This window comes from Rhinopithecus bieti, unplaced genomic scaffold (assembly GCF_001698545.2).
Source record: "Rhinopithecus bieti isolate Rb0 unplaced genomic scaffold, ASM169854v2 scaffold_13558, whole genome shotgun sequence".
Lineage (NCBI taxonomy): Eukaryota > Metazoa > Chordata > Mammalia > Primates > Cercopithecidae > Rhinopithecus > Rhinopithecus bieti.
In genome coordinates, this window is record NW_016808198.1 from 1,013,440 (window position 1) to 1,029,982 (window position 16,543).

The window sequence follows — 16,543 nt, forward strand, 5'->3', positions numbered from 1 at the left end:
AAAAAAAAAAAAAAAAAAGAAAACAAAAAGTAGCATAATGCAATAAAGATGAATAAAATGAAAGGTACAATGTAAATCCTAATTTTTTTGGATTAAACTTCTTTTTGCTAATGTTTTGGATTAGCTTAGTGATTCAAAAATCTCTTTCCAAAATTATCTGAATAGTATGTGCAATAATATAACTATTTTCAATTCTTTTTTAAGTATTAATTTTATAAAATAATATGTGATAAAATTAATATTAGAAAAAATACATTAATGAGAAAAGTCTCTTCTTCTCAAACTTTATTCCCATTTCCCAGAGTTATTCACTAACAGCATGCTTTTTGTATATTCCCCAAAATTATTACACATATATTTGCATGTGTAAAATAGTTCTCATTTAAGTAATAAAAGGGATACATGTTAGTTTTGAAAAAAAATCCAATAATTCAGAACTGAATAAAATGTTAAGCAAAAGTAACTCTTGAACTATTCCTCCAATATTATTGTTGATAGTGTATCATTCTTGATTAGAGACACATACCCACCCCCAGACAAAATTATACACATTACTTTGTGATATACTTTTTCCCACTTGATAAGATATGTATTGCGGCCATCTTTTCATACTGACATCCACATCTATGCCGTCTTTTAAAATTTTCCTGGTAATGTACATTTAGGCAAATATTAGCAATGCTGTAATGGACATCTTTGTAATATGTATATGTTTGTTAAATCAAAGAGAATACACATTTAAAATTTTACACATTTAATGCTTATGGTGATAGATATTCCAGTTACACCGATTTGATCATTACACATTATATACAGGTATCAAAATATCACATGTGCCCCCAAAATATGTACAACTAATATATGTCAGGACATAAAAAGAAAAATAATTGCATAGTTAATACACTCATTGATTAATTCAACAAAGATTTGGTTTATTATGCTTTTAATTTGCATTAAAAAATTTCTTCTTGACATTTTCTGGATCCCTTTTCTCTTCTTTTCTTTGCTTGTTTAAAGCTATACTTTATATACTGTTTTAATTGAAAATTTCTTGCATTAAAATAGATTTCTTGAAAATTCACCTATTTAAAGTTTAGGTGTTTAATGTTTTTCAGTATATTCACAGAGTTGTGCATCCGTCACCACAATCTAATTTTAAAATGTTTTTGTTCTCCCTAAAATACATCTTGGACTTCACATCTATTCCTCCACCTCTGTCTGCCCCCATCCCCATCCTTTATAGATTTGCCCATTGTGGCCATTTCATATAAATGGACTCATATAATATGTGGCCTACTGTGCTTGATTTTTTTTCACTTAGCATAATGTTTTCTGAGTTAATTCACATTGTAGCATGCTTTAGTAGTTCATTTCTTTTTGTTGCCAAATAATATTCCATTGTATGGAAACATCATACTTTTAATGCATTTATCAGTTAATGGCATTTTATTTGTTTCTACTATTTTGGCTACTTTGAATAATGCTGCATGAACATTGGTATGGAAGTTTTTGTGTGTATGTATGTTTTCATTTTTCATAGGTATATAACTGGAGTGGAATTGCTGGGCCATATGAAAACTCCACATTTAACATTTTGAGGACTAGCCAAGCTGTTTCCCCTTCACGTTCTTGCCAACTCTTGTTATTCTCTGTCATTTTGATTTTGTTATTCTTTGTCATCCTAGTGGGTAAAATGTATTATCTTATTGAGGTTTTGATTTGTATTTTTCTGATCACTAGTGATGTTGATTATCTTTTCTTAGCAAATTGTTTATCTTCTTTGGGGAAATGTCTACTCTGATACTTTGCTTGTATTTTCATTGGGTTATTTGTCTTTTCATTAGTGAGTATAAGAGTTCTTTATATATTCCAGATACACATCCCTTATCTTACGTATAATCTGAAAATATTTTGTCTCATTCTGTAGTTTTTTTTTTTTTTTTACTTTCTTCACAGCATTGTTTGCAACACAATTTTTTAGTAGTACAACTTGTTTTTCTTTTGCCACTTGTGCTTTTGTTGGAACCCCTTACGTTAAAATAAGACTTTATTTTTTAGAGCAGTTTTAGATTCACAGCAAAATTAAGCGTAAAGTAAGACAGTTCCCATATATCCTTTACCCCCACAAATGCACATCCTCCCCTAGTATCTTCATCTTGCACCAGAGTGGTACATTTGTTATAATTGGTGAACCTACATTGACACATCATTACCAAAGTCTACAGTTTACATTAGGGCTCACTTTTGGTGCTGCACATTCTATGGGTTTGAACTAATGTGTAATGACATGTAACCACCATTATAGTATTATACAGAATAGTTTAACCGCCCTGAAAACCCTCTGTGCTCCACCTATTCAGTCCTCACTGGCAACCACTGATCTTTTTACTGTTTCCATAGTTGTAGCCTTTTCATATTGACTCTTGCACTTAGTAATATGCATTTAAGGTTTTGGAATGCCTCACATTTTAAACATGCATGTTTACATTACATCTTCTTACAAAGTTTAAAGTTATTTAGTATCTATTTTTCCAGAACAATGTAAGGACCTTAGTGCCGTTTATCTGCTGAACATTCCCTCATGATTTTTGTTTTTTAGAATTACTCCACACTTTAAAAAGTGCAGTAAGGAGTTTATATTATAATTGAAGCAGCATATTTAGGCTTGACAGACTATTAATCAAGCTGGATGACACTGATGTGTTGCGGGAAGTCAGGAACCCCGAACAGAGGGACTAGCTAGAGCCATGGCAGAGGAACATGAATTGTGAAAATTTCATGGACATTTATCAGCTCCCAAATAATACTTTCATAATTTATTATGCCTGTCTTTACTTTAATCTCTTAATCCTGTTTTCTTCATAAGCTGAGGATGTACGTCACCTCAGGACCACTGTGATAATTGTGTTAACTGTACAACTTGATTGTAAAACACGTGTGTTCGAACAATATGAAATCAGTGCACCTTGAAAAAGAACAGAATAACAGCGATTTTTAGGGAACAAGGGAAGACAACCATAAGGTCTGACTGCCTGTGGGGTTGGGCAAAAAGAGCCATATTTTTCTTCTTGCAGAGAGCCTATAAATGGATGTGCAAGTAGGAGAGATATCGATAAATTCTTTTTTTTTTTTTTTTTTGAGACAGAGTCTCGCTCTGTCGCCCAGGCTGGAGTGCAGTGGCGCGATCTCCGCTCACTGCAAGCTCCGCCTCCCGGGTTTACGCCATTCTCCTGCCTCAGCCTCCCGAGTAGCTGGGACTACAGGTGCCCGCCACCGTGCCTGGCTAGTTTTTCGTATTTTTTAGTAGAGATGGGGTTTCACCATGTTAGCCAGGATGGTCTCGATCTCCTGACCTTGTGATCCACCCGTCTCCGCCTCCCAAAGTGCTGGGATTACAGGCTTGAGCCACTGTGTCCAGCTGATAAATTCTTTTCCTAGCAAGGAATATTAATATTAACACCCTGGGAAAGGAATGCATTCCTTGGGGGAGGTGTGTAAACGGCTGCTGTGGGAGTGTCTGTCTTATGCAGTTGAGATAAGGACTAAAATACTCCCTGGTCTCCTGCAGTACCCTCAGGCTTGTTAGGGTAGGGAAAAACTCTGCCCTGGTAAATTTGTGGTCAGACCGGTTATCTGCTCTTGAACCCTGTTGTCTGTTGTTTAAGAAGTTTATCAAGACAGTATGTGCACAGCTGAACATAGACCCTTATCAGTAGTTCTGCTTTGCCTTTGTCCTGTTCCCTCAGAAGCATGTGATCTTTGTTCTGCTTTTTGCCCTTTGAAGCATGTGATCTTTGCACCTACTCCCTGTTTTACACCCCCTCCCCTTTTGAAGCCCTTAATAAAAAACTTGCTGGTTTGAGCCTCAGGTGGGCATCACAGTCCTACCGCTATGTGATGTCACCCCCGGCGGCCCAGCTGTAGAATTCCTGTCTTTGTACTCTTTCTCTTTATTTCTTAGCCAGCCAACACTTATGGAAAATAGAAAGAACCTACATTGAAATATTGGGGGTGGGTTCCCCTGATACTGAAGCATGTTGCTTACATTCCCTGTGTCTGCTTCCTCATCTTTAAAATGGGCACAATAATAGTACCCATTGCAAAGTGCTGTTGCAAGGATTAAAATGCAAATTTGTTGTTATGTGGGAAATTACTTCCATGCAAGGGTAGCCTCCAAGTTATTACTTGGTAAGCTAGGCTGGAGCTCATGGTACACAAAAGTGCACAGAACAAATTAAAATATTCACATCATGACTTATTAAATCAATTTAAAACATAAAACAAAACGTAAGGAAAGAGAGATGGGCCAGATTAACGTAATCAAAATATTACACAAGTGGGTTGAAGGGTCATATTAGCCTGAATCTGGTATACAGTATTTACATATCCCCCCTTTATACTGCATTACTCTTTCCTGCTGCTGGTGTAGTTACAAGAACCGGAATGAAAACTTGACCTGGGAGCCCAACAAATAAAAGATGCCTGGGACAATGACACACACTTGTTCCATGAGGGCTGTGTGTGAGTTACTTGACCAGTAGCCATGCTCCCCAGTTAGCCTGATGAGCAGTGATGGATTTTATCCTTCATAAGATCCCAAATGAGAGCCAGCAATGGGTGGCTAATTAAAGACCTCATGATTATCGTGAGCCTCATGTGCTTCATTTGTATTTAGTATCTAATAAATATTTTTTGCTTTGTTGGTTATTTATTGAGTCATGAATATTAAATGTCTATTTTGTCTTTCGAGCCTTTTCTATGTTCATAGACATATGCTCTACTTTGTGTCTGACATTTCTCAGGTTACTATCTTATCTATGCTTAATGCAGCTGTTTCATTCATTCAATTTGTTTTCTTGTCTTCTAGAGCAGAATTGAATACTTCCAAACAATACAGCAACTACACAATTACATATATGTGTTGTGTATACAATAATACCTTGTATATAGAAATAACTCAATAAATTTAGCTATTATTATTAATGTATAAGATTGTTTTACTGTTTTAATCTTATCTAAGGGCAAAAATCAGCTATCTAGCTAAACTTAATCAGATTAAACAACTATTTAGAAATGTTAATGTTAAAGTCATTTCACTTGATTTTGTTATGAAGTTGATAATAAAGTACAAAGTTTATTAGCCAGACCTTTTTATTTTTAATCTAGTTTATCCTCCCCTCTTTCCAGTTGGATGGATTTTTGGCTACTGTTTATAAGGCTGATACTACCTGTTATTTTTTTCGTTTCTTACAGGCTTATCCTCAGTTTGTTCTGACCTACCTAGAGGAGCTAAATGCACAAGTAGATGTGACCCAGACAGAATATCACATTCACCATGGTGCCTGGACCACAGCTCATCAGGAACATGGCAGAAACTTAGCAGAAGAGGTCAGTGTAGTGAGCCAGAAGCAAGACAGACATAGCTCTCTAAAATGTATTTTGAAAACAGAAAAAATGTTCAAGTTGTTTTTGGGAGGCAAGAACAAATTAATAATAATTAATATTAATAATTAATGTTATGGATAGTTTAAACTAATACACATAATATAGTATATGCACATTTATATTTATATAAACATATATGTTTATATAAACATTGTATTAAACAGATGGCGATACCCTTTTTTCTTGGGATTGCCTTCTTTTGGCCACGTACAAAGGACTTATGTGTTGTAGAAACACTGAAGGAACTATGAAAACTGCAGTGTTATATTTTTGGTACGTACAGTTTAGATATTTCCACTCAATGAAAATTAGCTACTTTATTCCTATATTTCATTTATTAGGTTCTGCAAGGAAGAGCCAGCAACCCTGGTCTGAAGCAACTGCCAGAACCCTCAGACACCCATTTAATGCCAGAAGGTTCTCTTGAGGAGATAGGGCAGCTGACAGTAGCACTGGTGAGGAAACTGGAAGAGAAACATCCTAAGGCTTCTGCTCAGAGGTAAGGTACTGACAGAACTGAGCTTTATTGCTCAATGACATTCGATGTTTTCCTTCAGTTTCATGTAAGATTGATTTCTTGAAGATTATTGAAATATCTCAAAAGCCCGTTGGCTTTCAAGCGTAGTAGTTTTTGGGTCACATTTGATGAAGAAAGGTGACATTTATGTGTATTTTGTTGAAGATTGATGTACTGTATGTTATTGTTTATTATTATACTTAGGATGGGTTGCTGTCCTGGGATTTCACTAAAATACTCTGAAATAACTATCATTAACATAATTAAGCTAAGGCACTACAGACCATATATCCAATTGTTAAAATACCAAGATATGTTGAAGAAGACTATTCCATGGGCAATCCTTTTTATTTTCCATGAGAATATTATATTTGGACTCAAGGTTAAGTGCACAAAAGATGGGTCTTAACCAGTGATAACAAATCAACCCTATTTCCCTTCCTAGACTAAAAATAACATCATAGATATTGCTAACCAATTGAAAAATTATCCTTGGTTAAGAAATGGAAACAATTTCTCTGATCCTTTTATTTAATTGGAAACTGAAGTTCATTATTATTATTTTGTTGGGGTTGATGTTGCAAATCATAAACTGACTTTATAAATTGCAATTTTAATCTAAAACTGTTTGAAATTACTGTTAACTGAAATACTCTTAAAGGAGTAATATAATTCTTACTGTATTCACTAAAGTTTAAGGAAATTCCTAAATTTATTTTATTTCATTAATTTATTTATTTATTGTAAAAATGGGGCCTAGCTATATTGCCCAGGCTGGTCTTGAACTCCTGGCCTCAAGCAATCCTCCCACTTCGCTCTCCTAAAGTGATGGGATTATCAGCATGAGCCACCACACCCAGCCTTCCTAAATTTAAATACATGAACTGTAGACAGAAATGTCACTTGCATGAAAAGAGACAAAAAACTTTTATTTCAATTAAAAGCTATTTTATATTACTAAATTACATATTCCACCTGGAATTTTGACAGGAGGGGAACTTTTTTCTGATAGATAGCAAAAGTGACTCTCCCAATTTATTATTTATTTATTATTTAAACATCAAGTCTTTTGTACTTGTTGTTTTGAAGATAGAAGACAAAGTAACAAATTTAGTACCTTGCTGTATCATAATATGGGGTGTCAGAACAGTACGGAAATTTAGGTTCCAGGTATTCTTTTTCCTGCTAGTTATTTTTCAATCACATACAAGATTCTCAACTCCCTGATGCTCCATCTACAACAGGACCATAGGCTGAGCAGCCATATAGCCAAGCCCCTCTCCACTATTCTCCCATCACTAGAATATAAGTCCCTTGGGGAAAGTCCTTGTCTGATGTTTTCATCTAAAATGGGAACTCGTAATACTGGTTACGAGTTATGGGAACACTTGGGAACTCGTAATACTGCTCTATGAGGCTGGTTCTGACCTCTCTAGACTTATTTGGCAGCCATTTCTACTCAGCCATTTTTGAGGGAATGCTGGCGCTTGTCATTATCTTGGGATCTTCTTATCTTGGGTTTTCATCCTTATCCTGGGCTCTACTCAAGAAAGAGGCACAGTTTACTTCTCCTCTCAGATTCCTGAAACATATATGGGGTTTGTGTATTTGCCCCATGCTGTACCTGGCCCTCATGATAACTCACCTGCTTTGCCTGTTTCACCCTTCTCATACTTAAAAATATTTTCTCTAAGGGTATAGGGCACTGGGTAGCTTAGGGATTTGGCTTTTGCATTCTGTTGTTGCTTCTTCCCTGAGGCAATGCAATCTGATGACTGCGCTTTGGAAGAAAGGAATATAGTATTAGAAAAAGTGAGGCCAAAGAAGACAGGGCAGTTAATGTCAGCTGCCATACCACAATACCTGTCTGAGGTTGTTAGAATTAAGTGAGATGTCTTTAAGTTTCCAGAAAAGTAGTAAGCATTCAAGTGTTAGTTGTGAAAACAAGCAGAGATAGAAAAGAATTTTTAAAAGGGACTTTACTTAGATTTATGCTTTTTTAGTCAATAGGAATTGACTAGTAAATCTGTTTGGGATTTGATTTCATAAGAAATCTTCCGGAGGCCGTTTCTTAGTGAGCATTCCTCAGGGTTTATGTGATAGGCTCCAGCAACTCTTCCTGCCTTCTTCTTCTTCTTCTTTTTTTTTCTTAAGGCGGAGATTTATCTACATTCTTCCCCCTCTGCCTCCACAATTTACCACAGTAGATGTAATTTCAGTTTCTTTACCTCTTAAAACACACACACACACTCACACACAATCTAAAATAATCACTCAAAAGTAGGCATAGAAGTGTGCTTCTATCCTTGCTTCAATAAAATAAGTTATGTGTACATTGAATTCTAAGTTTGGTCCAAAGTAAAGTAAATGCCATATTCTGGCATTAAGTGTCTGGAATGTGTTTGTTTACATTAGTTTATCCGAAAGAGTCCTTTACCCTTATTTAAATGGAATAGGGGGTGGAGAAGGACTGGGACAGCCAACAAAGCATGCTGACCCAGCTTGTCACCCAGTGACCTGTGAGAAGGAAATAATGAACTGTGAGTAGCTGTCATCTTAACTGTTTCTGACAGTTTGCCTTTGGGCACATCTGTGTTAGTTGCATTGGAAAGGCCTTTGTTCTTTTCCCACTAGTGACTTTGTGGAGTGCTGAGGGGTTTGCTAGCTACTGTACTCCTAACCAGCTCTTCCTTCCCAGGGAAGCGAGCAGCTGCCAGGGATCGCACTGACATTTCTCATCATGACTCAACTTGGCATGGACTTCATTCTTTTAAAAGAAAACATAGATTTAAAAGCCATTTGATTTTTTTTCAATTAAAATGTACTTTAATATCTCATGAGCTTTGGAACTAATAAAAAAGCAATTTATAAAGATAAATTTAGTATTATCCTAATTTTATATAGACAAATAACTCACCAAATGGGCTGGTGGTTTGAAGAAAATAAAACAAATTATTGAAAGTTTTTACTGCTTTTAAAATATTTAGTTATTTTCCAAATTTTAATAATTAAATGTTTGCGTTAGGACAAAAATCAATACAAGTTATGAAAAGCATTTTAAATGTAGACACTTGATACTTTGCTATTAAGAATATGGACTAAAACTGATAATTGTCATGTTACATTTTGTTTCACATTTTCCACTGATATTTTAAAATAAACTTTTATCTAAAAATATAAACTTTAAAATATTGCAGTATTTAAATTTTAAAGTCTATCTTGTACATAAAATTATTGTAATCACTAGGAGATATGATTTGATAAGAAACAGGTGTTTATGTCCCTCGGTTTTCTGAAGTATAACTACCATTTCAATGGTAACAAAGGCAGGACATTTTGAATAATGCATATCATGCCCTAAGATAATTTTTTACATTAAAATCAAAGCTTCATTTATGAAATATAATTCCTGAGTCAGTTTTAAAGCCTTATTTACATTTTTACAATTGCTGTAAAGTCAGTTCTTCTGCTATAATTATGTCTAGCTACAATTGGCATGAAATAAAATTGAGCGTTTGGTTCTCAATTTATTATGTTTACCATTTTAGGAAAATATAAATTCAAACTCTACTGCATTGGTCAATTTTTATAAGGCCCTTTTTTCCCCTGATAAAATAGAAGAAATGAAGCTTGAAAGAAGTGACATGCTTTTTTCTTATTCAAGGTTCTTTTCTCTTAGTAACAGATTTGAGATGCACTAGCTAAAGGAACTATTATAGTCTCCTGCTTTTCAAAGAAAGGCAAATCAATAGCAATGAGAAACTCTTTAAGCAGACAAATAATGATCATGTCTATATAATTATAAATTATAAAAACCCACATATTCAAAATTGAATTACATTCTAATTTTCTTGAGTATACAGTAGCATAAGAGTACTATATTAAATCATTTATGTAGCTTTGCATATAGTTGGTGTTAATTTGTAACTATCTTATTTGCTTTGAACTTTCTCCTCCTTCTGTTAAGTAAATATTAACACAATTTTTGTAGAGCTAGTGAACTCACAGGTCAGTTTTGACAACATTCAGACTGTCTTTATAAGAAAAGTGAATTGTTTAAATTGTCACAGCTCCATTTCTTATTTCTAGAACTATTACAAATAAAGGTAAATGTTAATATAATAATTGCTTTTGATAGTCACTAAATCCAATTATACTTTCTAGGAATAAAATCCCATGTTTTATTACATTATTTTTCTTAGCTATTGAAGATACTCAGCTTTAAGCATTTACCTTTAGCTCCTTTATGCTATATTTGGAAGTATGGCATTATATTTAAGAGCATGAAATTATTGTGTGTTTCAAGATTGTAAAGATATAATTTTGTTTTTTGATTAGAAAAGTCAAATATCCTGATATTGGCTGATACTGTTGCCTATTTAGGTTTTAGTATATTTTAAAAATTAATTCCCATATGTTGTCTGTGAATTAAAATAAAGTGAACAAATAATATAATTGCACCTGTTTCTTTGAAACAAAGTCAAAAATCAAGCATTCTAAAAGATTAGGCTTATATGTCTATAAATGTACATTAATGCAGAAATTCTCAAAGATTTTCAAGTAAGCATTTTATGATTATTTTTTGTTTTTATTTGCTGCTGTGAGGTACCCAAACCTTCAACTATGCCACATAGTTTCCATTTCAACAATGTACTATTTATTTTTCTGTTCTATTCAGTTTTGTCTATAGAACTGTTTAAGGCATGAATGCGAAGCTCTACTCTTATCTTCTTCAAACTTGTAGTCCCCAAACTAGAGTGTCTAGTATTATAATAGTGAAAATAGTAAGTAATGATTTCTGGATTGGATAATATGGATGGAAAAAAAGGAGACAGGTGGTAGAGATAATAAATTACATTTAGGTGGACTTGGATGAGACCAGAGTGCAAGCTGTCAAAATGATCTATAGATTAGCTTCCTAACTTGTCTATCTCTTTCAACCCTTGTCCTCCTACAATTTATTCTCCAGTTAAGGGCCAGAATGATCCTTTTATATTCATAAGTCAGATCATGGGAATCCTCAGTTTCAAATCTTTCAATGGCTTCTTATTTTCTCTAGAGTGAAACCAAAGTCTTTATGCTAAATATCCCACTTTACCAGTCCCATTGTGTCTCTGCCCACCGTTTCCCTCCCTTCCTCTGCTCTAGTCAACCTGGCTTCATGGCCTTTTCTGAGATACAATGCATACATGCTCATACCCTGTCATTCTCTTTCCCTGCTTTATTTTTCTTCAAGGTACTTATTGCTACCTGTCATATACATACATATTTACTGTCTGAATTGCCCAATTAGAATGTAAGCTTCACTTCAGCAGGAAGTGCTTTCTTTACATCTGTACCTCCAGGGCCAGAACATAACTGGTACATGGTAGGTACTCAATACAAAGTTGTTGAATGAATGAACAAAGAAATGAATGAAGGGGTATGATTAATGAAATTAAGAAAATGGAGAGAGCAAATAGTCTGAGCATTCACATGTACATTTCAAGACTATCCTGTCTGCCAGCCAACCATAGCCCTATGATCTACTCGTGTGTCAATCCAAAACTGAGCCCAACTATTCCAATGGCTTTCTAGCTAAGTCCATGTCATCTATATATTCTATCCTTTTTTAATGCATATATATTTATTGAGCATGTTCTATGTTCTAAACACTATTTTATGGTATCCTAGGCACTGGGGATTCAGTATGGAGAAGACAGGTACACTTTCTGGCCTCACAGAGCTGTCCCCATGCAGAGCTGTCCCCACAGAATCTAACAGGGAAGAGAGATATTAAACAAGTCATTATGATAAAAGAGTGTAATGGGTGTCACTGTAGGAGAAGGTAGTTCATCCTGAACACTCCTCCCTGGTGATATGCTTTTGAAGTACTACTTTGAATATTACACTCATGGACTTATAATTCTTCAGAGTTTACTCATTCCCTTAGTGAAATTAAGCATTAACTGTCAGACCCACTATACTGAAGTCTCAGGATCTCCATGTACTTGATAGACCCAAGCTGATAGTACTTGGCCCATGCTAGTTTGCTTGTCTCAAACACCCCTGTTTCCTTTTATCTACCTAAAACCTTACCCTCTGTATGGCCCATCTTCACTGATTTTTTTCTCAGCATTTCTTCTCATGATGTATACATTTAAGAATACAAATTTACTTTGAAGCGTGGCTTTAGCTTCATTGCACTCATTTTACTATTTTATATTTTCATTGTCATTTCCATTGTATTATATTGTTTGATCCATGAACTATTTAGGATATTTCTTAATTTCTAAATATATGAAATATTTCAGCTTTGTATTATTGACTTCTAGATTAATTTCACGGTGATTGGAAAACATTTTTGATATGATTTTAATTCTGATATTTGTTGAGATTTCTTTTTCTCTTTCTTTTCTTTCTCTCCTTCTCTCTCTCTCTCTCTCTCTTTCTCTCTCTCTCTCTTTCTTTTTTGATAGAATCTTGCTCTGTCGCCCTGGCTGGAGTGCAGTGGTGCCATCTCAGCTCACTGCAACCTCCGCCTCCCAAGTTCAAGATATTCTTGTGCCTCAGCCTCCCGAATAGCGGGATTACAGGCATGCACCACCCTGCCTGGCTAATTTTTGTGTTTTTAGTAGAGACAGAGTTTTCACCATGTTGGCCAGGCTAATCTCGTACTTCTGACCTCAGGTGATCCACCTGCCTCGGCCTCCCAAAGTACTAGAATTACAGGTATGCATCACTGCACCCAGCCTAAAATTTGTTGAGATTTCTTTATGGCCCCCCTACCATATGCACATTTTTCATAAGTGATACATGTATACTTGAGAAAAGACATATTCTGAAGTTTGGGGGTACAGTGTTCTGTACATTTTAATTAGATTAAGTTTGATAAATGCGTTTTCAGATCTTGTATATACTTACTGATATTTTGTCTGCTTGTTACATTATTTACTGAAAGATGTATGGTTAAAATTCCCCACTAAATTGTGGATTTTCTATTTTCCTTTGAGTTTTATGAATTTTCTTTTCTATAATTTGAGATTATTAGGTACATACAATTTTAGAATTGTTTTATCTCTCTGGTCAATTAAACTTTATGTTATTATAAAATACCCTTAAATGCTTTCTCCCTTTTTAAAGTTTACTATGTCTCATATTAAATATAGTGGTCCCAGCTTTTTGGTCAGTGTTTGCATGATTTATTTTGGTGTCCTTTTACTTTTAAACTTTATCTTTAATGCTGAGGGAGTGTTTTGTATGAAAAAGTATTTTTTAGTGCAGTATTACAATCTCTATCTTTTAATTGAAGTATTTAGTCCATTTATACCAATAATGTAATTACTGGTATTTTGGAATTTAAATCTAACATGTTATTATTTGATATCTCTGTGTTCCATTTATTCTGTGTCCTGTTTTTTCTCTTTTTTGGTCTCCTCTAAAATTTATTATTGTATGTTATTTAATTTCCTTTCTCCCAATTATCTTGGTAGTTAACTTTATTTTATTATTATTTTTAGTGACTACTGTGGAGATTATACATGTTGCCTTGACTTACTAAAGCCTAATATAAATTAGTGTTTTTACCATTTCACAAACAGTTCAAGAATCTTGGAACTCTTAATCTCCATATATGCACTTTCTGTCTAAATGCTGGCGTGTTTTAGTTCTATATGTATTTTTAAATTATTTTAAAATATTTCCATAATTTATTAGGGTGCAGGTGGTATTTGGTTACTTGAATAAGTTCTTTAGTGGTGATTTGTGAGATTTTGGTGCACCTGACACCCGAGCAGTGTACACTGCACCATATTTATAGTCTTTTGTCCGTCGCCCCACTCCCATCCTTCCCCCCAAGTACCCAAAGTCCATTGTGTCATTCTTATGCCTTTGCATCATCATAGCTTAGCTCCCACGTATCAGTGAGAACATACGATGTTTGGTTTTTCCATTCCTGAGTTACTTCACTTAGAATAATAGTCTCCAATCACATCCAGGTCACTGCGAATGCTGTTAATTCATTCCTTTTTTATGACTGAGTAATATTCCATCATATAAATATACCAAAGTTTATTTATCCATTTGTTGATTTATGGGCATTTGGGTTGGTTCCATAGTTCTGCAGTTGCAAATTGTGCTGCTATAAACATGCATGTGCAAGAATCTTTTTCATATAATGACTTCTTTTCCTCTAGGTGGATACCCAGTAGTGCGATTGCTGGATCAAATGGTAGTTCTACTTTCAGTTCTTAAGGAATCTCCACACTGTGAAAACAGTGGAAACACTATGGAAACATAGTGATTGTACTAGTTTACATTCCCACCAGCAGTGTAGAAGTGTTCCCTGTTCACTGCATCCATGCAAACATCTGTTTTTCGATTTTTTGATTATGGCCATTCTTGCAAGAGTAAGGTGGTATTGCATTGTGGTTTTGATTTGCATTTCCCTGATCATTCGTGGTGTGGAGCATTTTTTCATACGTTTGTTGACCATTTGTATGTCTTCTTTTGAGAATTGTCTGTTTAAGTCATTAGCCGACTTTGTGGTGAGATTGTTTTTTTCTTATTGATTTGAGTTTGTTGTAGATTCTGGATATTAATCTTTTGTCAGATGTATAGATTTTAAAGACTTTCTCCCACTCTGTGGGTTATCTGTTTACTCTGCTGACTGTTCCTTTTGCCTTGCAAAAGCTCTTTAGTTTAATTAAGTCACAACTATTTATCTTTGTTTTTATTGCATTTGCTTTTGGGTTCTTGGTCATGAAATCCTTGCCTAAGCCAATGTCTAGAGGGTTTTTCTAATGTTATCTTCTAGAATTTTATAGTTTCACATCTGAGATTTAAGTCTTTAAACCATTTTGAGTTGATTTTTGTATAAGATAAGAGATAAGGATTCAGTTTTATTCTCGTACTTGTGGCTAGCCACTTATGCCAGCACCATTTGCTGAAAAGGGTGTCCTTTCCCCACATTCTGTTTTTGTTTGCTTTGTCTAAGATCAGTTGGCTGTAAGTATTTGGGTTTATTTCTGGGTTCTCTATTCTGTTCCATTGGTCTATGTGCCTATTTTTACACCAGTACCATGCTTTTTTGGTGACTGTGGCCTTATAGTGTAGTTTGAAGTCAGTGTGATGCCTCCAAATTTGTTCTTTTTGCTGAGTCTTGCTTTGGCTATACGGACTCTTTTTTGTTTCCATATGAATTTTAGAACTGTCTTTTCTAATTCTGTGGATAATGATGGTGGTATTTTTATGGGGATTGCATTGAATTTGTAGATTGCTTTTGGAAGTATGGTCATTTTCACAATTTCGATTCTACCCATCTATGAGCATGGGATGTGTTTCCATTTGTTTGTGTCATCTATGATTTATTTCAGCAGTGTTTTGTAGTTTTCCTTTTAGAGGTCTTTTGCCCCCTTGGTTAGGTAAATTCCTAAGTTGTTTTTTGTTTTATTTTGTTTTTTTTTTTCCTTTTTTGCAGCTATTGTAAAGGGATTGAATTCTTGATTTGATTCTCTGCTTGGTCACTGTTCGTATGTAGAAGAGCTACTGATTTGTGTACATTAATTTTGTATCTGGAAACTTTGCTGAATTCTTTTATTAGTCTTAGGAGATTTCTGGAGGAGTCCTTAGGGTTTTCAAGGTAAAACAATCATATCATCAGCAAACAGTGACAGTTTGACTTCCTCTTTACTGATTTGGATGTCCTTTATTTCTTTCTCTTGTCTGATTGCTCTGGACATAGGACTTCCAGTACTATGTTGAAGAGGAGTAGGGAGAATGGGCATCCTTGTCTCATTCCAGTTCTCAGATGGAATGTTTTCAACTTTTCCCCCTTCAATATTATGTTAGCTGTGGGTTTGTCATAGATGGCTTCTATTACATTAAGGTATGTCCCTTATATGCCAATTTTGCTGAGAGTTTTAATCATAAAGTGATGCTGGATTTTGTTGAATGCTTTTTCTCTATTGAGAAGATCATGTGATTTTTGTTTTTAATTGTGTTTAAGTAGTGTATTGTATTTTTTGACTTGTATATGTTAAACCATCCCTGCATCCCTGGTATGAAACCCACTTGATCATGGTGGATTATCTTTTTGATATGTTGTTGGATTCAATTGGGTAGTATTTTGTTAAGGATTTTAGCATCTATGTTCATCAAGGATATTGGTCTATAGTTTTCTTTTTTGGTTATGTCCTTCCCTGGTTTTGGTATTAGGGTGATTCTGGCTTCATAGAATGAAGTAAGAAGAGTTTCTTCTCTCTCCGTCTTGTGGAATAGTGTGAAAAGGATTGGTACCAATTTTTCTTTGAATGTCTGGTAGAATTCTGCTGTGAATCCCTCTGGTGCTGGACTTTTTTTGTTGGTAAATTGAAACCATTTCAATCTCGCTACTTGTTATTGGTCTATTCAGGGTATCTAATTCTTGCTGATTTAAGTTAGGAGGGTTGTATTTTTCCAGGAATTTATAAATCTCTTATAGGATTTCCAGTTTATGTGCATAAAGGTGTTCACAGTAGCCTTGGACAATCTTTTGTATTTCAGTGGTATCTGTTGTAATGTCTCCTGTTTTGTTTCTTAGTGAAGTTATTTGGATTTTCTCTC

The 16,543-nt window shown here is 34.7% G+C and overlaps 1 protein-coding gene across 1 annotated transcript in view; it reads left to right on the forward strand.

Annotated features, from left to right (window-relative positions):
* DCDC1 (doublecortin domain containing 1) overlaps positions 1-16,543 on the forward strand; it is a 393,105-nt gene that overhangs the window by 180,387 nt on the left and 196,175 nt on the right. The window contains exons 11-12 of the mRNA XM_017885762.1: positions 5,254-5,388; positions 5,787-5,944. Coding sequence (XP_017741251.1) covers positions 5,254-5,388; positions 5,787-5,944 — 293 coding nt within the window. The remainder of the gene's footprint in view (positions 1-5,253; positions 5,389-5,786; positions 5,945-16,543) is intronic.